This window comes from Heterobasidion irregulare (assembly GCF_000320585.1).
Source record: "Heterobasidion irregulare TC 32-1 unplaced genomic scaffold scaffold_01, whole genome shotgun sequence".
Lineage (NCBI taxonomy): Eukaryota > Fungi > Basidiomycota > Agaricomycetes > Russulales > Bondarzewiaceae > Heterobasidion > Heterobasidion irregulare.
In genome coordinates, this window is record NW_009258197.1 from 2,654,974 (window position 1) to 2,676,085 (window position 21,112).

At 52.7% G+C, this 21,112-nt stretch overlaps 11 protein-coding genes across 11 annotated transcripts; 4 read left to right on the forward strand and 7 right to left on the reverse strand.

The window, feature by feature from the left end:
- Nucleotides 1-521: 521 nt before the first annotated feature.
- On the reverse strand, nucleotides 522-704 carry HETIRDRAFT_305556 (uncharacterized protein; the record flags this gene model as incomplete). Its single annotated transcript, XM_009543398.1, has 1 exon — nucleotides 522-704. The coding sequence occupies one exon, from the start codon at nucleotides 702-704 to the stop codon at nucleotides 522-524; it is 183 nt and encodes a 60-aa protein (XP_009541693.1).
- Nucleotides 705-721: 17 nt separating this feature from the next.
- On the forward strand, nucleotides 722-1,384 carry HETIRDRAFT_308306 (uncharacterized protein; the record flags this gene model as incomplete). The annotated part of the gene is made up of 2 exons (XM_009543399.1): nucleotides 722-1,112; nucleotides 1,164-1,384. The coding sequence occupies 2 exons, from the start codon at nucleotides 722-724 to the stop codon at nucleotides 1,382-1,384; spliced, it is 612 nt and encodes a 203-aa protein (XP_009541694.1).
- Nucleotides 1,385-1,850: 466 nt separating this feature from the next.
- HETIRDRAFT_469568 (uncharacterized protein) lies at nucleotides 1,851-4,917 on the forward strand. The gene is made up of 6 exons (XM_009543084.1): nucleotides 1,851-1,976; nucleotides 2,045-2,163; nucleotides 2,218-2,658; nucleotides 2,711-4,113; nucleotides 4,171-4,470; nucleotides 4,530-4,917. Exons 1-6 carry the CDS (start codon nucleotides 1,912-1,914, stop codon nucleotides 4,791-4,793), a joined length of 2,592 nt encoding a protein of 863 aa, XP_009541379.1. The 5' UTR covers nucleotides 1,851-1,911; the 3' UTR covers nucleotides 4,794-4,917.
- A 759-nt stretch (nucleotides 4,918-5,676) lies between these two features.
- HETIRDRAFT_243376 (uncharacterized protein) lies at nucleotides 5,677-6,105 on the reverse strand (the record flags this gene model as incomplete). The annotated part of the gene is made up of 3 exons (XM_009543085.1): nucleotides 5,677-5,740; nucleotides 5,797-5,974; nucleotides 6,030-6,105. Coding segments are annotated over 3 exons (318 nt in total), but the record flags the coding sequence as incomplete, so codon positions are not given.
- A 1,074-nt stretch (nucleotides 6,106-7,179) lies between these two features.
- Nucleotides 7,180-8,013, reverse strand: HETIRDRAFT_305913 (uncharacterized protein; the record flags this gene model as incomplete). Its single annotated transcript, XM_009543086.1, has 4 exons — nucleotides 7,180-7,395; nucleotides 7,455-7,675; nucleotides 7,742-7,828; nucleotides 7,893-8,013. 4 exons carry the CDS (start codon nucleotides 8,011-8,013, stop codon nucleotides 7,180-7,182), a joined length of 645 nt encoding a protein of 214 aa, XP_009541381.1.
- A 242-nt stretch (nucleotides 8,014-8,255) lies between these two features.
- On the reverse strand, nucleotides 8,256-9,108 carry HETIRDRAFT_145510 (copper transporter). Its single transcript, XM_009543087.1, has 3 exons — nucleotides 8,868-9,108; nucleotides 8,561-8,812; nucleotides 8,256-8,498 (listed from the first exon to the last, which is right to left on the reverse strand). Exons 1-3 carry the CDS (start codon nucleotides 9,068-9,070, stop codon nucleotides 8,405-8,407), a joined length of 549 nt encoding a protein of 182 aa, XP_009541382.1. The 5' UTR covers nucleotides 9,071-9,108; the 3' UTR covers nucleotides 8,256-8,404.
- A 1,368-nt stretch (nucleotides 9,109-10,476) lies between these two features.
- HETIRDRAFT_307739 (uncharacterized protein) lies at nucleotides 10,477-10,865 on the forward strand (the record flags this gene model as incomplete). The annotated part of the gene is made up of 2 exons (XM_009543088.1): nucleotides 10,477-10,748; nucleotides 10,802-10,865. 2 exons carry the CDS (start codon nucleotides 10,477-10,479, stop codon nucleotides 10,863-10,865), a joined length of 336 nt encoding a protein of 111 aa, XP_009541383.1.
- Nucleotides 10,866-11,305: 440 nt separating this feature from the next.
- Nucleotides 11,306-12,345, reverse strand: HETIRDRAFT_457050 (uncharacterized protein; the record flags this gene model as incomplete). The annotated part of the gene is made up of 3 exons (XM_009543089.1): nucleotides 11,672-12,345; nucleotides 11,513-11,607; nucleotides 11,306-11,459 (listed from the first exon to the last, which is right to left on the reverse strand). The coding sequence occupies exons 1-3, from the start codon at nucleotides 11,777-11,779 to the stop codon at nucleotides 11,306-11,308; spliced, it is 357 nt and encodes a 118-aa protein (XP_009541384.1). The 5' UTR covers nucleotides 11,780-12,345.
- Nucleotides 12,346-12,427: 82 nt separating this feature from the next.
- HETIRDRAFT_424285 (uncharacterized protein) lies at nucleotides 12,428-13,137 on the reverse strand (the record flags this gene model as incomplete). Its single annotated transcript, XM_009543090.1, has 2 exons — nucleotides 12,428-12,482; nucleotides 12,542-13,137. 2 exons carry the CDS (start codon nucleotides 13,135-13,137, stop codon nucleotides 12,428-12,430), a joined length of 651 nt encoding a protein of 216 aa, XP_009541385.1.
- Nucleotides 13,138-13,416: 279 nt separating this feature from the next.
- On the forward strand, nucleotides 13,417-20,086 carry HETIRDRAFT_457051 (uncharacterized protein). Its single transcript, XM_009543091.1, has 18 exons — nucleotides 13,417-13,525; nucleotides 13,577-13,972; nucleotides 14,033-14,127; nucleotides 14,180-14,230; nucleotides 14,289-14,375; nucleotides 14,430-14,554; nucleotides 14,605-14,769; nucleotides 14,827-15,068; nucleotides 15,121-15,474; nucleotides 15,870-15,930; nucleotides 16,056-16,125; nucleotides 16,189-16,583; nucleotides 16,649-16,971; nucleotides 17,043-17,480; nucleotides 17,530-17,854; nucleotides 17,912-18,211; nucleotides 18,262-18,599; nucleotides 18,658-20,086. The coding sequence occupies exons 1-18, from the start codon at nucleotides 13,421-13,423 to the stop codon at nucleotides 18,976-18,978; spliced, it is 4,191 nt and encodes a 1,396-aa protein (XP_009541386.1). The 5' UTR covers nucleotides 13,417-13,420; the 3' UTR covers nucleotides 18,979-20,086.
- On the reverse strand, nucleotides 18,863-21,061 carry HETIRDRAFT_431824 (uncharacterized protein). The gene is made up of 4 exons (XM_009543092.1): nucleotides 20,902-21,061; nucleotides 20,573-20,825; nucleotides 20,358-20,518; nucleotides 18,863-20,304 (listed from the first exon to the last, which is right to left on the reverse strand). Exons 1-4 carry the CDS (start codon nucleotides 20,983-20,985, stop codon nucleotides 19,276-19,278), a joined length of 1,527 nt encoding a protein of 508 aa, XP_009541387.1. The 5' UTR covers nucleotides 20,986-21,061; the 3' UTR covers nucleotides 18,863-19,275.
- Nucleotides 21,062-21,112: the final 51 nt, after the last annotated feature.

Genomic DNA, 21,112 nt, shown 5'->3' on the forward strand with positions numbered 1-21,112 from the left:
TTCATAGATAGAGTCTCTGCGATGCATCATAATCATTTGTGTGTTCCCTAACGCGGGAAAGCCGGCTCATTCGAGTGGTCAGATGTCGCCTGATGTCGCCAAGGTGAGGCATATATCCCGGGGTCTGGGGTCCTGCGGCCATACAACGACCAATGGCATAATTTCGGACAGCTAAATTCGCTCACCGTCTTCTCGGCGCGGTATAAAAGCCTCACGCAGCAACCTGTCCTTGGCTTGTTCCCTCTCTCCTCGCCTCTCCCTTCCCTCATGGTCTCCCTCTCACTCGTCCTCCCCTTCCCAAGCTCTCTTCTCTACTTCTTCTAGCTGGGTTGGGTTTCCTGCCCTTTGGAGACGTACTCGACTCTACTGTTGGCCCGTTCGCCGTACGGGTCATCTGCGCACCCTCTGTCTCTCTTCAGTCTCGCACTTATCATGATGACCTAGGGCCTTCTAGATGCTTTGTCGAACTTCGGTACCTACGTTCGTTCCACATTGAGTGGTCTTAACCCCCTCCGCAGATCTCACTTACGCCTCTGATCTAGTATGTCTGTCTCGTCGATTCTGTCTTCTTTTTTTGGTCTACCTCGCATCTTTTCCTCGACCATCTTCACGTCCAAACTTCGACCCGGATGTCGTTGTCTCTTGTCATAAGGGCTTACAGCGTTAGGCCTGGTATTTCTTCCTCTCACCGCACTAGTTACCATTCCATCGTTTCCTCATCATGCCATCCCATACCTTTTTGTCTCCCTCCTTGCCGCCGCCTGCCCCACCGACGATGTCCTTTGCCCATTGCTATGCGATGATACACCGGCCCGAGCGCATCATCTGTTCCCACGCCGACCACTCCGCAGGCACAATTTCGCCCTATCGAACGTGTCAAGGATGGAAAGCGCCGCGCTCGGTTACGTGGGACGGGGTCGGGCAATGTGACATTCTACGATGGCTCGGGGAACGCACGCTGATGGCTCGGGAACTTCTGGAAAATCTCCGACGTTTACGGCTGCTCATCGCTCTGGCGGTCGGGGATGGCTCGTATGGGAGTGGTCGTGACGCCGCTGCGGGCTTTGTGGTCTTGTTTGTGCGCTTCTGGGCAATGAGGCGCCAGGTGTTAGGTATGGCCCATGTTGCGTTTGTCTGGACGGCTTATCACTGAACTGTATCAGACATGATCAAGTATCACCTGGACGGCATGCTCGGCGTTGGGTCACTTTCGGGTCCACCACGTCATACTGGAAGGATTTCAGTCAGACTTCTGCTTCAGAATGGCCTTTCTTGGTGCTGTCCGTGCCTTGGCAGGACGAAAGTGGATTCACAAATTCTGATTCATTTACTGCTCGGATCTGTGTCACTATCGTCTCATCACTCCTTGCATAGCGCTTGTTAGGATCACCTTGGGTGCCTTATCCATTCTCGGTGCCATTGTTCTGGATATTGCACGAGAATGTATGCTGTTGTATAGTGTTGTATGCGACGTTCAATAGAAGTTGGTGATTTTGCAATCAGGACACATTGTAGCCGTACGCTTGATAGATTGAGCCTACCCTTGGGAAACGCACTAGGAGCTTGAAGCAATCTCACCTTCAGTTTCCCGCATGCCTTACAATCCTCGACCTGCGCAAGCCCGGCTGTAGTCAAAACAATAAACGACTGCTTCCATAAAATATCCCTCACCCAACTGTAAAACGTTCAAATTAGGGTGTCTGCGACGATTCTGCGTCGGTCCAGCTGCTGGGAATGTGATGCTGACTCATGTGGTGCATCTGTTACAGTCACGGTACGGGTGACGAAGAGCAAACAGTCTGCTTGACGGCATTCAACCTAGTCGGCGACGCCGTCGACACCTACAATTTACCTCTCCTACTCCTTACGATTCCTTAACCTCCTTATACTCCATATAATTTGCATCCTGACATGCTCTTTGACCCTTCCACCGCGGACCACTTGAAACCATGGCTAACGAAAACTTTAGAACCAATGTCTGTACCCATTTACTGATTCATTCGGCTCTTCGGCGACTGACAACCATTCAATCGCGATATTTCAGATGCGATGCTGAGCCAGGCGCCCTGGCCGACTATATATTGGCCCTTCTCAAACACAATGCTCCGGAGATTGAATTGCGGAAGGAATTGGCTTCGCAATTGGACGAGTTTCTCGAAAAAGGTGAGTACCGCGAGGCCGTCGCGAGCCAGAACACGAGACAAGCTTGTTTGACAGAAGGACCGTCGTTCATCGATATGCTGTTCACAACCCTGCGCACAAAGTCATACCTTCCATATAGCACATCATCCCCACCCAGCTCTTCTCATGCTCCAGTCGACAACGGCATCCCCATCCCTCTTGATGCTTTTATGTCCCCCTCCATGTCTACGTCACCAGAACGAGGCCGAAAACGCAACATGGAGTATGATGACCGCGATGGTCGGCCAGCGAAAGGCCCACGACTAACCCACGATGGACAATACGCCGGTTATCCAAGGGGACACGACAATTGGAGCAACGGAGGCTACGGAAGGGGCGGTAGAGGACGTGGAGGTGCGTATGGCGGAGCAGACATGGGTATGGATGTGAACATGGGCGGGATGGGCATGAATGGGAGAGGACAGCAGCAATATCGTCCACCAGATCAGAAGAAGGGAATCTGCCGGGATTATCACAGTATGTCAAGTTTGCTTTTCACACTCAATAGGCGCGTGCTGACACCTCGAAGATAACGGCTATTGTGCTCGCGGAGCTTACTGCAAGTTCAGTCACGGCGAAGATGCCTTCGTCCCCGGCCAAATTTTCCCAATGAATGCCCCTCAGATGACGGGCGGGATGTTCATGCCCCCGTTCGCCAATGGAGGCATGGGATTCAGCTCGGGCAATGGTCCTGCAGCTGCGTACGATCCTCATGAGGCTCACCTGGACATGCGGCCGACGGCGAATCTTAACATCGACGTACACCCCCCACGTCCGCCCATTATGCCCCGCGTCAGGGGAGAAAATGGAGACACAAAGGTGCCTCTTCAGACGTCAGGGGAACTGCCGGTCATTCAGGATCTCACGCCGCGCGAACCAAAAGATGAGAACGCTTCGCAACCGAATGGATCGTCCGCCGCTCCAGGACCGAGCAGGGAGGGTATGACTAACGGGGTGGTGTACCCTCTACCTGCCCCACCCTCATTTCCCGTCAAAATGGAGGTTGACATGGACACCAGCGGTCAATCGGCACCTCTTCATCAAACACCACGAGGAATGCGTCCAATGCGCATTGGACGCGGACGCGGGAGCCGGCCGGGAACCTTCAACGGAGATGTACAGCGGTTCCGACCAGAGAGACGGAATGACAAGACGCTTGTAGTGGAGAAGATACCGGAGGACAAGCTGTCGCTCGAAACCGTCAATGGGTGGTTTAAGCAATTCGGCACGGTGACGAACGTCGCAATCGATGCGTCGAGTGCCAAGGCGCTCGTCAGTTTCTCCACACATGAAGAGGCACACGCGGCATGGAAGTCAGAGGAGGCCGTATTCAACAATAGATTCGTCAAGCTGTTCTGGCACCGGCCACTAGAGGGTCACGGACAAACGGGACAGCGTATGTTAGCCGCTTCGGCACCCCTTGTGGCAAACATGGCGTCAAGGGACTACCCAGAAGCCGTCTCGGCATCGACTGGACCATCAGTGTCTGCCGAGGTTCCATCTCCTTCATTGTCGACGCATCCTGCTCCCGCGGCCCACGCTCGAAAAGCTTCCACAGTCTCGTCCGCTACTGTCTCAGCCCTTGCTGCTAAGCAGCATTTGCTTGAACAGCAGATAGCAGAGCAGAAGTCTCTCATGGACAAGCTGTCTACTGCGTCCCCCGCAGAAAAGAAAGAGATTTTGACCCGGTTACGCAAGCTAGGCGAGGAAATGAAGCCTGCATCTGCGCCCGTATCGGCCGCAACAGTGCCTTCGACGTCGACAACTGGCAAGCGACCGTCAATCTCTACGACTCGTTCAGAAGATCACGAGCAGAAAGAGCGCGCGCGATTGGACAAGGAGCTCGAATTACATTCGGCTGCGCTTGCCTCAGATGGCGGCGAAGACACCACGGAATCCTTAAAAGAGAAGCTAGCGAAACTCAAAGCAGAAGTACGCATTGTTCAATCATCTCCCTCATCCTTTTGATTGACCCTCGCGATTATATAGGCTGCTAGCCTCGGTATCGACCCTGCCACAGAGACTGCATATGGTTCTCCGTATCGAGGATACCGTGGTCGCGGACGAGGCGCACGGAGTTACTATCGTGGCGCAATGCGCGGGGGGCCTCCTCGCTCCAGCATGAAACTAGACAATCGTCCCAAAAAATTGCTCGTCAAGGACGTCACTGCAGATTCACTTCAGGCAGTGCGAGACTGGTTCGAGACAACAGGCCAGGTCGATTCCATCGATCATATGGAAAGTGGCGACGTATTAGTCTCGTTCAAGAGCCGCAGTGGGGCTGAGCAGGTAAGCTTCTGTCATTCCTTATTGCGCGTCTGTTTCTGAATTCGTTTGTCATCTCCAAGGGTTTTGCGAAAGGCAACAACATATCTCTCGCCGGTCAAAAACAGATCTTTTGGTTCGCTGGCTCGCAACCCACCCAGCCGTCCGCCTCAAAGCCCATGCCTTCGACGGCTGCAACGCCTGAATCGAGCTCATCCATGCGGCACGAACTGAACGTTGCTCATCGGCCTGGCCCTGAGCCACTCGATATTGACCCTGAAGAGGAGATGATTGTCAGTGGGTGGGGTGGTGACGGCGAGGATGAGGACGGTATGGGGATGCTCTGACGCGGAGGCGCGTATCTGATGTGCGAGGCCTTCATGCCGTGAATTTCTTTATTTTGTACTTTTCCTGAGCTCTCGTCAGCTGCATAAGCAAGGATTGTGCTTTGCGCTTTGGCGCCTTATTGTTTTTTTGGTATGTCGCATCCTTGAGGCTTTTCGACACATCGATCAACGTTGCCTTGCGTGATGTTCAAGTATTTGCCGTTCAGGTATCTCTATCCTTGCGTTTCCACGCAGGCACCTAGTGCCAATCGCGCGGACCATGGTCTATTGTGAGAGCAGGCTCGATTCATCGATATTGCATATCAGGAGTTCTCCTTCCCGAAAGTCCCGCTATGTCGATCTGGAGATCCTGCCGGGGCGTCTACATGAACGCGCGTTCCGGAGAACACCTACGGTGCTACGGTGTCCATAGAGGCTTGTCGGTAATAGAGGTAAGCACCGACTACGGTGGACTCACCTACATCACTGATGTGTTGGGGGTCCCGTGTATGGTATGCGAACGCTCTGCGTAGATGACACCCACGCTCATGAGCACAAATGTGAAGGATTGTCCAGGCAATATCCTAGGCGAGCTCCATCAAGCGCTCAGGTGGGAATTCTCCTAGCGGCCCAACCACCCAAGGGAAGACACTTACTAGATCGGTTCGCAGCTAGAAAATCATAAAAAATAACTTATTATGAGCAGGATGAGGATACAACAACTCGATGATGAACAACACTACAATACAGCCATAGAATACACGTCTAGTGGCACAACATCAACCGCTGGGGACACCTATGCTGCAGCGTACGCGCTACAGCTCGACTGACGCATCTCGTTAAGGACGCCGAGAAATGGTGGGGATGGTGACAATAAGGGCTTGTCCGATGACAGACAGGCAGGTCTGCCCGAGTAGCGAACTTCGACTCTATGTTTCTTTCCCTTCCGGAACAGGGTCACCCGCCAACTGCAGCGCAGCACAAGTGAGCAACGAGACAAGCAGAGAGTCAATGCGCGCCTTACCTCTCATGCCACAGCACATTGTAGCCCTTGGTGCGCACCTCCTGCAGAAGCTGCTGCTGGGCGAAGGAGAGGGCGTTCTCGAAGTCTTTCTCCTTTTTGATGTCGAAAACATACGTTCGGGTGACGGGAGTGTCATGAATATATATTATCTCCAGATCTGGGAACGGTCGTGACTGGACTCAGCACTGCGGTCTGGTAGGGGCTGTGAAGCCTCGGCGAGACTGAGCACTCACCCTCTTCGTCATCCCAAATAGAGACCGGTTCGACACTCTTGCTGTCGACGACTTCCCAGGGGCTCTCCTGTCTCCGTGTGACGAAGGCTGCGAACGATGATGCGAGGCCCATCGGTCAAGATGTGGGTGAGTGAAAGTTAACGGATACGACCGAGGCAGGGCTACTTGTAACAATGTATCATGGATGAGGCGAGGCAGCGGCAATCCAGAGTTTATATGGATAGATCAGAAGTCAACACGACAAAGTGATTACACTGCCACGGCAAGATACCCTCCTATGTCCCGCAGTAAGACACATCTGTCAGGAATGATTTGAAAGCGAAGGGCCTATGATTCGATCGGAATCATTAATAATAGGACTGGGAAAGGCGTAAAGGGGAATTTAGACCCATTACGATCGCTCAAATGTTCAGACAATTCACTTTCGGGATGGGGCGCGCGCTGCTCCTGCTTTTGGCAACAGCGAGCCTCAGCGGGCCGTGGTCATTGGCTCTCGGGCGACGGCATCCTCGGAATTGAACGCGTCGCCGGTTGCGTCAGCCGTTTCAGACTCATGGCAATACTGTCACCAATAGATATCGGATCGAGCCTCCCCGGACGGCCACGGGCGTCCTAGTATCAAGAAACAATCACGGGCATCTGCATCAGTCCTGCAGATTCCTATTGTTGTCGAGATCCTCGAGGGATGCATCATGATCAACAATCTTCAACAATCCGTTGTCTCAAGCAAGCGCTCGCCTCGGTTCGCAGGACGAGACCCGACCTCGGCGGATCCCGCTGAGTTCGAAGATTCGGAGCACAGCCACATACGCCACTTGACTTCTATGACGGACATCATTCAGACTCGCGGTTCGGGTATTAACTTACGTTTTAATACTCGTCTTGTATTCCTAGAGAATTCCGAAAGGGCAAAACGTAGACTTGGGGTGAACCTTGCGACACGTTTGAAAGACCCCATCTTACTTGGAATCGTGAACTCCCATTTTGGTCCTGTGATGCTTTGATTACTGACTGCTCAGGACAGTACGAGATGGAAGGCGGCTAGCTCTGAGAAAAGCACCAGACAAAGGTCCGAACATGATTCCTGGACGTTTTGGGCCCTTCATTATAGACATGTTCCGCAATGAACGTAGACTGCAGTTTACAGATTTCATAGTATGAGCATAACAAACGCACTGATGGCACCCAGCACACCAGTCAATCCGCCCACTGTGACCGCAGATGCACCGCTCGACCCTGTGCTAGATGGTGTTGCCGAGGTCGCGCTCCCAGTGCTCGAACCACTCGCGCTGCTGGATCCGGTAGCATTCGAGCAACTGACGTCTGACGGAACAGTGAAGTTGCTCTCCAGACGAAGGTCCGCGCACTAGAATTGATTGATCATTTCAGTACATCGTACTGTGTAAGAGAGGCAGTGAAGCCGACCTGGTAGAGCGTGTCGTCACCGCCATTGAAGACAATCTGAACGGTGACGTTACCGCCGTTCGCGATCCCGCTAATGTTCGTTTTGCTCAGGTCGATCGGGAAGCAAAAGGCGCCCTCGCCCGTCACCTGATTGAGTTGAATAGCGTACTGCTCGTTCCCAGACGAGTCCCGGAAGTTGTCGAACGATGTAGGGTTCGCGGAAGTGGAGACTAATACACCGACTGTAACAGCAATTTTTTTAGCGTCAAATTGGCCTGTTCGGGTCGGAACTCAGACAGGCTACTTACAAGTCCAGGTCGGGTGTTCGCTGTTAATAGAGATGAATCCACCGCTGAGAGGGAAGTCGCTGCGGTTCCCGGCATTCGTGTACGAATCTATAAGGCCAAATGCAGTGAATTCTTGTTACCAGACCCTTTATACAAAGAGCAGAACGCGTACCACAGAAGTTCACTTCATTGTCCTCATTGAACGCCCCTCGGGGTGAAGGGTATTCGAGATGGAAATGCGCGTTCGCAACGGCGGCAACGGCAGCAAGGGCGGCGGCAATAGCGAAACGCATCGTGAAGTCGTCAGGAGTTCCGCTGGAAGGAGGGAGCTTGCCTGCAGACTTTGCCGTCGAGCTACAAGATTTATACTCTCCAGCCACAGAGCTATATCCGGAAGGTGTAAAAAACTTTTTCACATTTGCTTGGTCGTGCTTATCTTGAGACCGCTAGGGTACCTGGAGTGCCTTGTTTCCAAGTTCTGAGACGCAGTCGCGTTTCGGAGGTCGATTATATGGTGAACGTTTTGTGGACAATTCAAGACAAAAAATAGCATCCAAATCCACTGCAACAGCTCGTACAAGGTATACATGCAGATAATCCTTATTGAATCTCGAGAAAACATCCCATGTCTCTTGTCGTATAAGTTTATCGTCGTGGGTGCCCATTCAAACAATCAAGCCTCATTTAGTGGACGGAGTGCCCGCTGAAGCGGCCAAACAAGATTTCTCCTGTACCCAATCCCACGATGATCGCAATGATGTATGCAGCCTGAAATGTCCTGTGAGAATATATGTAGTCATGAAGCCCCGCGCCTGGACCACGAGGGAGAAGTGGACTCACATGACGACCAACATGAGAGCATACGACAGGAGCGCCTGAAGGGTATACAAAGCGCCACGAGTCAAGTCATGGGAAGGAATGAAGGGGGCGATAAGGCGAGCTCTGCGAAGGTCAGGTCGACTACTGGCCGACTTGAGCAGGACTTGCTCGATGCCTGCAGCTACTTTCTCCTTGCCTTCGCTGCTCCCGTCGCTATCTAATCCAGCGTCGGATGTCGGTCTCGCAAAGCGATGCGAAGTCATGGCAAGGATCCTGATATAACTATAGAATCAGACTTCAGATCTACAGTAGATAAGAGGAAAGTGACCTTTGCTTCCAATGATCCTCCATAATACCACGTCCTGCCGCAAGCAATCGCTCAAATATCGATAGGAGGACAAGTACAATACAAGCCCCGGCAATGGCACCGTGCGAGGCAGGTCGCAAAGACTTGAAAAGCAAGTAGTCGCCTCCGACGAAATGGAGGTACGGGGTCATCAAAACTTCAACTGACGAGGTAGAGTTTGACATTTCTGTGAATGTCTCCTAGTGAAAGGAATGATAGACCAGGAAGGCGGGCGGTGGGCGGAGGACTGAGCTGTGAATAAGAATGTCGCGAAGTGACAGCCGAGCGTGGGAAAAATAAACTGTGAAGGATCGCTGAGTCATGCAACTACGCGGTCGATGCAGCAGGAGTGGCTGTACACATCGAATCGACAATGAGGAAAACAGACCGAAAATACCAGAGATACGTTATGCCTCGGGGCCTCTACTCTATAATTTTGTCTTCTGCTTTCTAACACAGATTACCGATGTTTTGATTGAAGACTTACCGGAGATCACGCTCAAGTTCGAGCATCCGCCGGTGACCAGATGCGAGAACGAAGGGTGAAGGTTTGTGAGCTCATTTGGGAAGTTCTGATGCTCACAGAGTGAAGATGTCAACAATCAAGCCCGTGAGAGGCTGAAATTTAGAAATGTATTGTCCAGGAGCTCACGCAGGAGAAGAATATTTGGATGACGTCGGAGCACTGCCGGCGAAGAATCCATCGGTGAGCTGAGATTCAGAGAACTACGCTCGCACTCAGCCACCGAGGGCCCTAGTCAGAATGAGATAGATGTAGAAGCACGGTCACCAAAGGGAGGCGAGCAGTCAAGGAAAGTGGACCATGCAGAGAGCTCAAAGACAGGTCCCGCATCCTGCAAAACCGTAGACAAGCTTGGTGAGGACTACGCTCCCACTTGTCTAGGAATTTTCCATGACAGAATCGGCTAAGAGGAGTTAGACGTGCCCAAGTAGGAGAGGGGAAAACAGAGTCAGAAGCAAATACGGCGACGAAGGGACGTGAGAAGGAGCTAGAGGGAGAAAAGCCTCATTTGCGGCAATTGTGCTGGACCAATGGCTGAGAACGAATCTGTTGAGGACCCCGCACACCTCGCTAGGACCATCATTGACCGTAATCACGCAAGCCTCACGTGCAGGTCGCGTTACCACTAAGCGAAATGCTCGCGTCCAACTTGCGCACACTCATCGTCTCACTCGCATCACTATCTGGTATGTTCCCCAGCCTACTTACGTTGTTTTAGGAATGATGGAAGTGACTGTATTGGCTTAAATACCCAGACAAAATGATGCATCGAATTGTTTTTCGTTCTGCCATCAATACCTGTTCGCGAAGCCTGGTCAGACCTCCAGTGGTCGGATCGCGCGCAACGAGATCCATGGTCCCTCTCTTCTCATTGCCTCGAGTGCAAATCAGCTTCGTTCGGCACAACTCTTCTAAACCTCAGCTGACCAAGGAGGAAGCAGCAGCACGCAGGGAGGCGCTTAAGAAGCGCGATGAACTACAGAAGGACTGGGCGATTCCTGTCCTCGAGTACGAGGTGGTCAAGCAGAAATCTCTCCAACCCAGCGAAGTGAGCTTTTCAATTTGGTGATGATTACTCTCACACTTACCCGACGATCTGTCCAGCACGCGTATCTGATAGATGTACGGGAGCCAGACGAAGTTATTCAGGGCAACATCCCCTCTTCCGTCAATCTGCCGCTGTCTGTACTATCTGGCTCCTTGCAGCTACCCGCAACACAATTCCACAAGAAACATGGGTTTAGCAAGCCGGGATTAGATCAAGAAATTGTGTTCTACTGCCGTAGTGGGAAGCGAAGCGCTACTGCTAGCGATGTCGCGAAGCGGAACGGATACACAAAGTTCGTCAATGTGTTCATTCGCCCTTCTCGTCAGTTCCTAACTGCGGTCATAGTATCTTCAACTACAAGGGGTCTTGGCTGGACTGGGTGGAAAGAGAAGGGAAGCCCTCTGCTTGATTGAAAACCTTGTGTTGCAATTTGATACTGTATGTATCACCACCCATGACATTCTTCAATGGGTGGTGACCTTGTTTCGCCATGTAACGCCAATATGGCATATGCCATTCGAGCTCTATCAACACAGGACGTGTGATACTCGAGTAGATGGTACGTATTATAGCGATAGGCGCTTTGGCTATCGCACTTGCGCACGAGAAGGTCATTCCAAAACTGATGTCTGTGCATGTAAGTCTCATGGCTCTCAACCTATTCCACGATGCACCAAACCAACTGGTCTAGTATTGGGGTTTGTTTTGTTTGTCTTGATCGCAATGAATATTCAACCTTGTACAAACCTAGAGAGATTAGCAAACATCATCTAAGCGCGACATGGACATCTACCACCTACACACCATGAAAACACTGCGTATGTGGCTGCGGGGATGGACCCCGCTACATCAAATGCGTTTGGACGTCTCCCTCAGCCCCAAGTCCACGTTCTGTCCAATGATTTTGGACAGCTCGTTATTGAGCAAGCTCCCCAGTGATTGTCCGTCGCGAGAGTAGAACCAGTCATCTTCTGCCGGGGAGTAGTCATATCGCTTTGGTCCACTTGACAGATACCGTGAATTAGCTCCGTTGCAGTGTTGTAGGAGGAGACGCACGTTAAAGGCGAAGACAACCATATTTGTTTATTTGGTGGTTGCTTGTTAACTACATACGTTCCATGTGGCCCCAGTTTGAGTGTCAGAACCCCACTCTGAAGTTCGCCAGAACGAGATGAAATCAACAGTTCATGCACGAAGAGCAGTAGGAACACGCACATGGTACTCCACTTCATACTCCGGGTCAGCAAAGTCGTCTAGCAGACTCTCAAGCGAGTCTAACATCGTGTCCATAGTCGCGTCTGAGAGTGCGTGATACTGCTCCATGGATAAGTCACTTTGAAGCACGTAAAGATAGGACAAGAGGAGTCGAGCGTCAGTCTTCGTCGATGCTAAAAGCCTCGCGAAATGAGAATGTCAGACCTAACGTTGAGTTGCGGCGGAGGGGTAGCATAGTGCCGTCTGTGCTCAGATGTCATGGAGGGAACATGACGGCTGTATACACGAAGTGAAGAGATTGTGCGGGTCGAACCTATTGAGCGTTTGGGCAAGAGACGTGCAAGATTTTTCGAAAACATAGGTTGGTTTATTATGGGTGATGGTGGTGGTGGTCAGCAAGAAAGACAGACGCGGTCAATCACTTGACGCAATGGCCAATAGCAAGCGCACTGCTTATGGCCACTTTGGAGGACGACACATAGAAATTCGATCGTCAACGAATCCGCTGAGACGGCTAGAGCAATATAGTAGTATACATCCACACAAACATGCTATCACGGAATGTTCCGAAGTGAAAGGAGAATAGATGCAGGGCGATGAAGAATAGGAATACAAATGCAATGCGAAATGATGCGAGAGGTTGAGAATTGGAGGAAACAAGAGTCGCGGGCGACAGACAGCACATGACGAATCTATGGGTTGAGCGCATGAAGAAAAAGGGGTGAGGGAGGGGCTGATTTGAAGACCGGGGGAGACCTAAGGGCGGTCGGTGAGCTCGCGTCGCCGCCCGAGGACAAGGGATCGCAACAGTCTAGGCAAGGGGACACCATGAAGTCAGAGAACGCCAAGGAGGAAGCGTGGCCAACGTACTTGTTAGTGTCTTCATAGTGTTTCTTAACCAACAATCCTTCGCCCAAGAAGACGTCCCCAACGTGTAATAACTCCTGACCAAAGTAAGGCGCAATTTTTGTCGTGAGCTCAGAGTAAATTCCTGTTCGTGGCGGTTGCGAATCTTGGATGGGAAATTGTTTTTCGAGAGTTGACATGGGCATTTGATGGAAAGGATGCAATCGAGTGTAGTCATCCGGGGCGAAAGCTGTAGCTGTGGACGACGAAACCCTCCTGTACTGATGTTCCGCATGCAAATCGTGTAGCAAGCTATTCACAGACTTGTATTCTGCTACGCTTGATGGGGTCTGAATCGTTGCCATGTCGGTCGGAGCGCCATCCACATTCTGTATCGCAGCGCCCATATCATCATCTTCATCATCCTCTCCATCGTCATCGTTCTGGTTAAATACGAAGGGAGACCCCCAGCCACGAGATGGCCCATCTAGAGATGGTGGAAGTACACGGCGGCGCTTGACAATGTGTCGACTGAGGTCGCATGAAACGGGTTCAGATGGCAAGAGTGGGATGTCAGGAAAAGAAGGTGGTGGCGAAACAGGCCGCTGTCTTTTCAACATTGCCGTCGGTTGGTACTCTGAGAACTCCTTATATCGTGGTCAGAAGGGTTGCAAGATGAACAAGGCCTTGCAGGCTTTATAGTGGATGGTAAGTTCAAGACTATGTTGGACCTTGTGTTATAACCACAACGACAGCCACCTCGGAATTGCGCGTTGCGGTGTTCGAGGGCTCCCCCGGACATGACATCACAGTCTCGTGCCTGCAGAAACGTAAGCTCCCTGGTACGCGTTCACAACGAGACGACGATAAACCTGCAACTTTACTGCCTACAATATCTTCTTCATGGACGACGATGTCTTTGCTGCGATGGGTATCGCTGGCTTCGGGAAAAAGACTCAGAAGAGGCAGCTCGATGCTAGCAGGTTCAATAAGCATCAACGACAAGAGGTATTTTTTGGTCATTTCTCCGATTCACAATTTTCATCTGCCTTCCCAAAGGCACCTGCGCCTGCGATTGCAGTAAAGGCAAAGGAGAATGAGGCTGCTCCTTCGCAAGTCTCTCCTCAAGCATCGACAGGAAAAGTTTCGCGATCGCCGTCTGAGGACCAAGACGAATCTGGTCCACATCCTCCCAATAACGAGCAAGAGGACGAGGAACCCGAATTCGATCCTGATGGCGCAGACCTTGCCAATGGCGAACCTCCTCAATTTCCGACCACGCACGAGATGATTTTGAAGGACCACACCAAGGTGGTGTCGGCGTTGGCGCTCGACCCATCCGGTGCGCGCGTGCTTTCGGGCTCGCATGATTATGACTGTAAGTTATGGGATTTTGGAGGCATGGACATGCGCTGTAAACCCTTCAAGACTTGGGAACCGAATGGCAGCTACTATGTTCGTTTTGTTCCTCTGTCTTTATTCCTCGACCTCTCCTCACTGATCCCATGTTCCTAGATCCATGACTTGAAATACTCCCTCGATGGCCAGCACTTCCTTGTCATATCGGGAACTACCCAAGCGAAGCTCTACGAACGCGACGGCGAGGAAAAGTATGTCTATCGAGTTTCCATCCATGCGGGGATAGGCTGACCTGACTGGCAGGGCAACTTACATCAAAGGCGACCCCTATATCCGTGATATGAAGAACACTGCGTGAGTTCATCTCTTTCTATAGCCGTCCGCCGTTCTTTAATTAGATCTCTCGGGTTAGGGGTCACGTCGGCGAGTTGACCTCTTGTGCCTGGCATCCGAAAGACTCACAGCTGTTCATTACGAGTTCCGCGGACTCGACAATACGGCACGTCCCGCATTTTCTTGCCTTCCATGGATGAGCTCACCTATCGGTCAAAAGAATATGGGACGTCGAGAACAGGCGCAAGCAGAAGACTGTTATTGTTGTGAAGTCGAAAGAACGAGGTGCACGTACAAAGGTCACTGCGTGCACTTATTCACCTGACGGCAAGTACATAGGAGGGGGTACGTTGTCATTGTCATTCTACCTTTCAGTTCTCATTTCTTTTGTTCAGCATGCCTGGACGGCGCGTTACATATGTGGAAAACCAACTCCAATTTTGTTCGGCCGGACATGACCATCCAAAATGCGCATACAAAGGGAACAGAAACGGGTTCGATGATATTCTCAGTAGATGGGCACACGTTGCTTACTCGGGGAGGTGACGACACGGTGAAGCGTACGTGGCAATACACTATGGGTTCCGTTCCGTTCCGTTCTGAGACCCGCGGCGCAGTCTGGGACCTTCGTTCTTTCAAACAGCCCGTTGCTACACGCTCAGGCATCCTCACTTTGTATCCAACGACCAACGCAGTGTTCAGCCCAGACAACAAGTTCATCGTGACAGGGGCTGGAGCGTCGTCTAAAGGTGGCAAAGGCAGATTACTCTTCCTGAACAGAGAAGACTTGGAGGTGGCACAAGAAGTGGAGGTAGATGCGACACCCGTCGTGGTGCAGTGGCACCCCAAGATCAATCAAGTGCGTCTTGTTCTGTGTATCATAATATGCATGCTGATTGATGTGGATTCAGATCGTTGCCGGCCTCACCAACGGACAAATCCATGTCTTGTATTCGGCCCAATCGTCTTTGAATGGAGCGAAATTACTTCTGAACAAAGGGCCTGCAAAGAAACTTACGATCGAGGATGTGTCGGATGCTTTGGCCGCACCAACGATCATCACACCCCATGCCCTTCCCATGTTCCGTGATGGTGAGGATGGCAGAACGGGCAAACGGAAGAGGGAGAAAGATAGACAAGATCCTCGGAAGAGCCGAAGACCTGATATGCCTGTCACTGGCCCAGGTCGCGGAGGACGGGTGGGTGCCAGTGCTACGCAGCACGTCGTACAGAACTTGGTTCGGGACACGACTCGGGACGAAGATGTGCGTGTTTACTATGTTTGGTTCTTGCCTGTGTTGTGCTCTCGTCGCTTCGGCGCTATCCTCGAACATCAACCACTGCCACCAGTTGATCAGCTGATTCTAATCTTGATTTGTGACCGCCCATCGCGGGCTGTGGCTTCCGGTGAGCCACCGCGTTGACGAAGATGGACGAGGCTGAAGGCTTCGTATGTGAGGGGTGGGTGAAAATGTGGCGGTTCTTGGACCGTGCTTTGTGTCGCGTCGCGCGACGGAGCAGCTTAGTCTGTGACAACCGGCTCCTTCTGCCGTGTAGCGGACGCTAAACTTTATTCGAATTTCTCATGGCGCCACCGTCTGTCTCTTTCCTTCGCACTGACTGATACTGATGCGACCCTCGTTTTTTAACCCCTGTCCAGCCTCGCGAGGCGCTTCTCAAGTATGCAGAGCGGGCCGAGCAGGATCCGCAATGGACTTCAGGTGAGCACTAGCGCATAGGCTGTCCGTTGTTGATGGGGAGGCGACTTGCCGAGCCCCTCTGAAAATTATTTGTTGTTGTTGTCGCTTTGATGCTGACGTGTATACTCCGCCGTTTTTTCCCACAGCCTGGCGTGCCAACCAACCCAAGCCGGTGTTTGCGAACGTCGAGGAGGAGGGCGAGGAAGAGGGCGGGTCGTAGCTACGGCCTCGATGTACACTACATGCAGACTGTATAGCCACGAAAACACGGGGGCCAAGGACGGGGGACGAAGGCGGCGGACAAGTAAGGGTGGCCCCTGCGCGGGAGATCGAACCTTATTTTTCAGCAGCTATAAAGGCACTAGCCAGCTTCGGGTCCCCTGTCTCCCAAAATCTTCCCTTGCCTCCCCTCACCTCTCTCTGTCACCTCGTGACTGTCACGCGTCCCCTCAACATGCAAGACGCGACCGCGACTGTTGCCCATGACCTCTCTGCCGCTGACTCCCCCGCCGTCGAGTCCCCGGACACTCCCGTCAACACACACGACTCGGCAAAAATAATCATTGAGACAGAACTCGACTCCCCAGACCGTTTCCCCGACGAGCCCGTCCTCCACTATGTCAAGCACGACGACCTGTCCTCTCGTCCGCCCCTCAGTATCCCAATAGACACAGGTGCGTTTCCTGCCGTGTGGCACATCCAGTTCGCGTTGTTTATCGTCCGGATCTCGCCCCCACAGCCCCTATCAAGCCAACGCTGTCACCACCGCCAGCCGGAGATGTGTTGGAGGATGTCCCCATGGCAGAGGAGGTAGCTTCAGAACTCACGCCACACGTCAACGGCGACGTCGACATGACCGACGACGTTCAGCATCCGCCAGTCAATGGCCATGCACCAGAATCAACCGACCTTCCCATGACTCAGTCGCCGACCCCGACCCCCACCTCTCTTCCCGATGCTTCGTCCAGTACCGTCATCGATGCCGTCCCCGATCGCCACGAGCAGGAGCCGCCAGCGAAGAGGGCCAGGAAGTTTTCTGATGCCAATCAGGCATCCGCTCATGTAAGCCTATCTCTTTTTGTACGCCCTTACAGGCGTGCTAATATGGCATCTGTTTGGGTTCTCTTCTGAAGACTGCTGCCGCTCCTTCCTCAGCTTCGACATCTCCTATGGTCATCGATTCTAAACCTCGCGCCTCCACGCTTTCAAACGCGCAGTTCAAGTATTGCCTCTCCATCATCCGCACGCTCAAAAAGCAGAAGGACGCCGCGGCATTCAGGTTGCCTGTTGATCCCGACGCGTTGAAGATCCCCCACTATCCGCAAATCATCAAGCAGCCCATGGATCTCTCAACCATGGAGCACAAGCTTGCGTCGTCGAATCCCGTCAAACCAGACCCTAACATCGCGAACCATCGCTACCACAACGCGGATGAGTTTGAGACCGACTTCCGCCTCATCATCAGGAACTGCGAGACTTTCAATGGGATTGATCATATCATATCCCTTCAGGGTAAACGGCTGGAAGAGGTGTTTGACAAGATGATGAGGGCAATGCCTACGCCAGAGCCTGTACGTTCATCTCCTCCACCGTCGCTGATCAGCCGATGACGTCTTCCAGCCAAAGCCCCCAGTAGTCAAGAAGCTACCTACCCCTCCTCCTCCGCCGCCACCAGCCCCCATTCCCAAGAAAGCTCCCCGCCGCCCATCAACATCGGTGCCTGTCATCCGCCGGAATGATAATGAAGGCCTTGGGCGACCGAAGCGAGAGATACACCCGCCGCCGCCAAAGGACTTGCCATATGCTGATGTTCCGAAGAAGCAGCGCCGAGTCCGGGGCTCGAAGAAGAACTCCAACGAGCAGTTCAGGTTTTGTGGTAAACTCTTGGATCAACTCTACCGGAAGCAGAATCAGGCCATTGTTGCGCCGTTTGCTCAGCCTGTCGGTGAGTCGCTTTGATAAAGGCTTTTGGTAAGGTTTGTCTGAACAATCTTGTTCGAAGATCCCGTTGCCCTCCACATCCCCGACTACTTCAATATCATCAAGAAGCCCATGGACTTGTCGACGATGCGACGGAAGCTCGACAATAATGAGTATCTCACGGCCGAGAAGTTTCGCGACGATTTCAAACTCATGATCAACAACTGCTTCAAGTACAACGGTATGCAGTCGCCCGTGTCAGAGGCTGGGATGACCCTCCAAAGGTTGTTTGATGAAAAATGGAGGAGCTTGCCCCCGCTTCGGGCCGATGGTTCGGACGAGGAAGATGATGAAGAGGAGGAGGAGGAAGACGACACCAACAGTGAGTACTGCACGGCCTCAACGTGAACTTGGCTCATAATCTCAATCTAGGGGCAATCGCTACCATGGAGTCACAGATCGAGACCATGCGTGCGACCGTTGCAGCTTTAAAGAGCAACAAGTCTGTCACCGTGAAGAAAGAGAAGAAAGAGAAGAAGCGGGAAAAGCACCCTGCGGGTCCTGTCGCGTCTAGTTCAAAAGTCGTCAAGAAGGAGCCAAAATCGCAGCCTGCTAAGAAGAAGGGGAAGAAGCCGACACCTGTCGCAGATGACGATGTGTTGACCTTCGAGCAGAAGAAGGATCTCAGTGAGGCTATCTCACACCTAGATGGTTCGAAGTTGGAAAGGGTCATTGCGATTATTCACGAGGGTGTTCCTGAGATCCGAGACGTGAGTTTTTCCTTACGCGCGGTTCTTAATCGCGGTACTGATCGATTATGGACCACAGAGTCAGGAAGAGATCGAGCTTGAAATTGACCTTCTTCCACCAAATGTCCTCACGAAACTCTATAACTTCGTGTTGCGACCACTCCGTCAGCCACCCGTGAAGCGCAATCGTGCAGGCAAGGGCACAGGCACCGGCGGTCTCAAGCGCAAGAGTATGGATGAGGATGTTGAGGCGGAGAAGATTCGACAGCTTGAGGAGAGGATGCGATTATTCGAACAGCAGGCGAATGGTCAGTCTGCTCCCGCTGCAGCTGTAGCGAACGATAGCGAGCATTCTTCGGACTCAAGTTCGGATGACAGTTCGGGGAGCGATTCAGAGTGATCGTTCGGTTCGTGGCTTTGTTTTGTTTATGGCTTTGTTTCGCATTTTCTGCCTTGACAATTGTCTCATCTTGTGTTTTTATTGTCTCATCTCTGTCTCTCCGCATCGTCTTTTTCTATTCATCGTATACCGAGACATAAAGATATCGGGATTGTAGCTAGTTGGTATTTTACTCGAACACGAGAGTCCTCTCGCATTGTGAAACATAGAGTAATTACGTAGGGAACCCCCCCATCAGAGCAAAGCAACTTCAAAAGCGAGCAGTATCCGTTCCATTGGTACATGTGCATGGCGGCATCACTTGCGTCGCCCTCCTTTCTGGAACGCCTGCCACCCGGAACGGCCCTTCTCACGCTCAGCGTCTTTGCGGCCTTTCTTGGATGCGGAGGCCTGAGGTGTGGGGGCGGGCGCAGGTACAATGATTGAAGATGGTGACACTTCCCGAGGTGTAGATTGCGGCGAAGGCGCAGCTATCGCGCGCGGAGGTTGACCAACGTCCCAGCCTTGCTGATGGGTAGGAGGGGGGACACTCAGTTCGGACGGTGTAAAGAGGGGCTGCGAGCTCGTAGGCGCCCATCCTCCAGTAGACGGTGCTGGTAAGGGAACGGCTAGCGGTTGAGGGGGGAGGGGAGAGGGAGGGGGAGGGGGGGTGGAAGTAGTGGTCTCAAGAGACGACCAACCCCCTGCTCGGAAGGACGGTGCAGGGTGATGGCCGTGTGGCTGTTGTGCGGAAACAGATGTTTGGGGCGGAATCGAAGGTGGGGAAGGCAAGGGCTGTGAAGGTGCATACGTGGCTGTAGCCGCCCATCCACTTGTTGATGACGACGGGGCTGGGGGCCTTGCACTGGATTCTGCCCAATTGGCATCATGAGCTGTTCGGAGACCCGTGGCTGGCCGCGCGGCTGCGACTGCGGAGGCGCCAGCAGAGACAGAGGCCCAGCCCTTCTTCGGCCCAAGAACCTGGGCGGTTGTGTCTTCCGGGTTGGCGTTGGCGTTCGACGTGGAGGCGAGAGCGGGCATGCTCGACGTGGGCCCAGCGGGTTTTGCTATTTTTATGCCGGCGGCGGCGGCTATCTTGCGCAGCTCTTTCTCCTCGCGCTTCCGTTCCTTCTCCTTTCTCCTATTGAGCTCCTCCTCTGTGTTTTGCTTCTGCCGCTGAGCCATCTGCATGTCACGGAAGCGCACTTTATGGTGGTGGGCATAGGAGTTGGTGTGCTCGTCGTACTGGGCGACATTTTGGAACTGCTTGTCGCAGACGTTGCAGTAGAAAGGGCGGAGGGTCTCGCTGATCTCGGACTGGACTGCGACACGACGGGCGACGGAGTTCTGGAAGAGGATGAGCTCGGGAAGGAGAGATAGAGCTTATTTTTGAGACAAACTTCGCGAGCTAGACGCTGCTCTTCCGTTTCTTTCTGCTGACGCTCCGAGTCGAGTTCCCGGCGTTGAGAAACGGTCTCTTCGATCATGCGCACATCCTGGTTTGTCTTTCCGAGGCCAGTAAGATCCCTCTTGACGTAGAAGGGAACGGGTTCAACGCGTCCTGTGTAACATAGAGCTCGGTTTTTGACCATCAGGACATGTAGAAGAAACGCACCATCTCCAGAGAGCCCTAAGGGCTGGCCTTCGGTCCATCCGAGCTTTGCAAGCATCGCAAACCCTTTGTTGGAATCTTTGATCTTGGTCTCGACGGTGATGACTTCTCGCATGGAACCGGGGACATATTCGTCGTACTTGTCCACGTCCATAGCGTCTTTAGGGTGGGGAGATGGAGAACGAGAGACGAGGGAGATATCGTCGTCGCTGTCTTCTCCGTCCATTTGGGCGTCGTCGTCATCCTCGTGCGGGCGCTGGAGAGGAAAGGAAGGCGGCAAGGTAGTACGGAGTGCTTGGGAACGAAGGACGGGGAGAGCGCGCAAAGAGTACCTTTAGACTAGGATGGTACTCCGGGTCTGTGTCTGGCCTGGTCATCGAAATCGCATTCCATCGTGCGACGGACTGTTCGGACATTGTTGAGGTTGGCTGGACAATCGACGCTCGGCGGCGGGCTGGCTGAGGACCTGGGGAATACAAAGCAGTGGGGACAGTTACACGTTACACCGAACAAAGGCGTGACCGGGAAGAACGCGCCACGTGA

Excerpts from the sequence above, each read along its gene's own strand:
- HETIRDRAFT_145510 (XM_009543087.1), bottom strand. The coding sequence starts at position 9,070 with ATGTCAAACTCTACCTCGTCAGTTGAAGTTTTGATGACCCCGTACCTC. Across the intron at positions 8,813-8,867 it reads GAGGATCATTGGAAGCAAAG|GATCCTTGCCATGACTTCGC; the intron begins GTCACTTTCCTC and ends TAGTTATATCAG. Across the intron at positions 8,499-8,560 it reads GCTCTCATGTTGGTCGTCAT|GACATTTCAGGCTGCATACA; the intron begins GTGAGTCCACTT and ends ATATTCTCACAG.
- HETIRDRAFT_469568 (XM_009543084.1), top strand. The coding sequence starts at position 1,912 with ATGCTCTTTGACCCTTCCACCGCGGACCACTTGAAACCATGGCTAACG. Across the intron at positions 2,659-2,710 it reads AATCTGCCGGGATTATCACA|ATAACGGCTATTGTGCTCGC; the intron begins GTATGTCAAGTT and ends GACACCTCGAAG. Across the intron at positions 4,471-4,529 it reads GCCGCAGTGGGGCTGAGCAG|GGTTTTGCGAAAGGCAACAA; the intron begins GTAAGCTTCTGT and ends GTCATCTCCAAG.
- HETIRDRAFT_457051 (XM_009543091.1), top strand. The coding sequence starts at position 13,421 with ATGGACGACGATGTCTTTGCTGCGATGGGTATCGCTGGCTTCGGGAAA. Across the intron at positions 15,069-15,120 it reads GGCACCCCAAGATCAATCAA|ATCGTTGCCGGCCTCACCAA; the intron begins GTGCGTCTTGTT and ends ATGTGGATTCAG. Across the intron at positions 16,584-16,648 it reads CAGTATCCCAATAGACACAG|CCCCTATCAAGCCAACGCTG; the intron begins GTGCGTTTCCTG and ends TCGCCCCCACAG.
- HETIRDRAFT_431824 (XM_009543092.1), bottom strand. The coding sequence starts at position 20,985 with ATGTCCGAACAGTCCGTCGCACGATGGAATGCGATTTCGATGACCAGG. Across the intron at positions 20,826-20,901 it reads AGTACCATCCTAGTCTAAAG|CGCCCGCACGAGGATGACGA; the intron begins GTACTCTTTGCG and ends TTTCCTCTCCAG. Across the intron at positions 20,305-20,357 it reads AGCAGCGTCTAGCTCGCGAA|AACTCCGTCGCCCGTCGTGT; the intron begins GTTTGTCTCAAA and ends ATCCTCTTCCAG.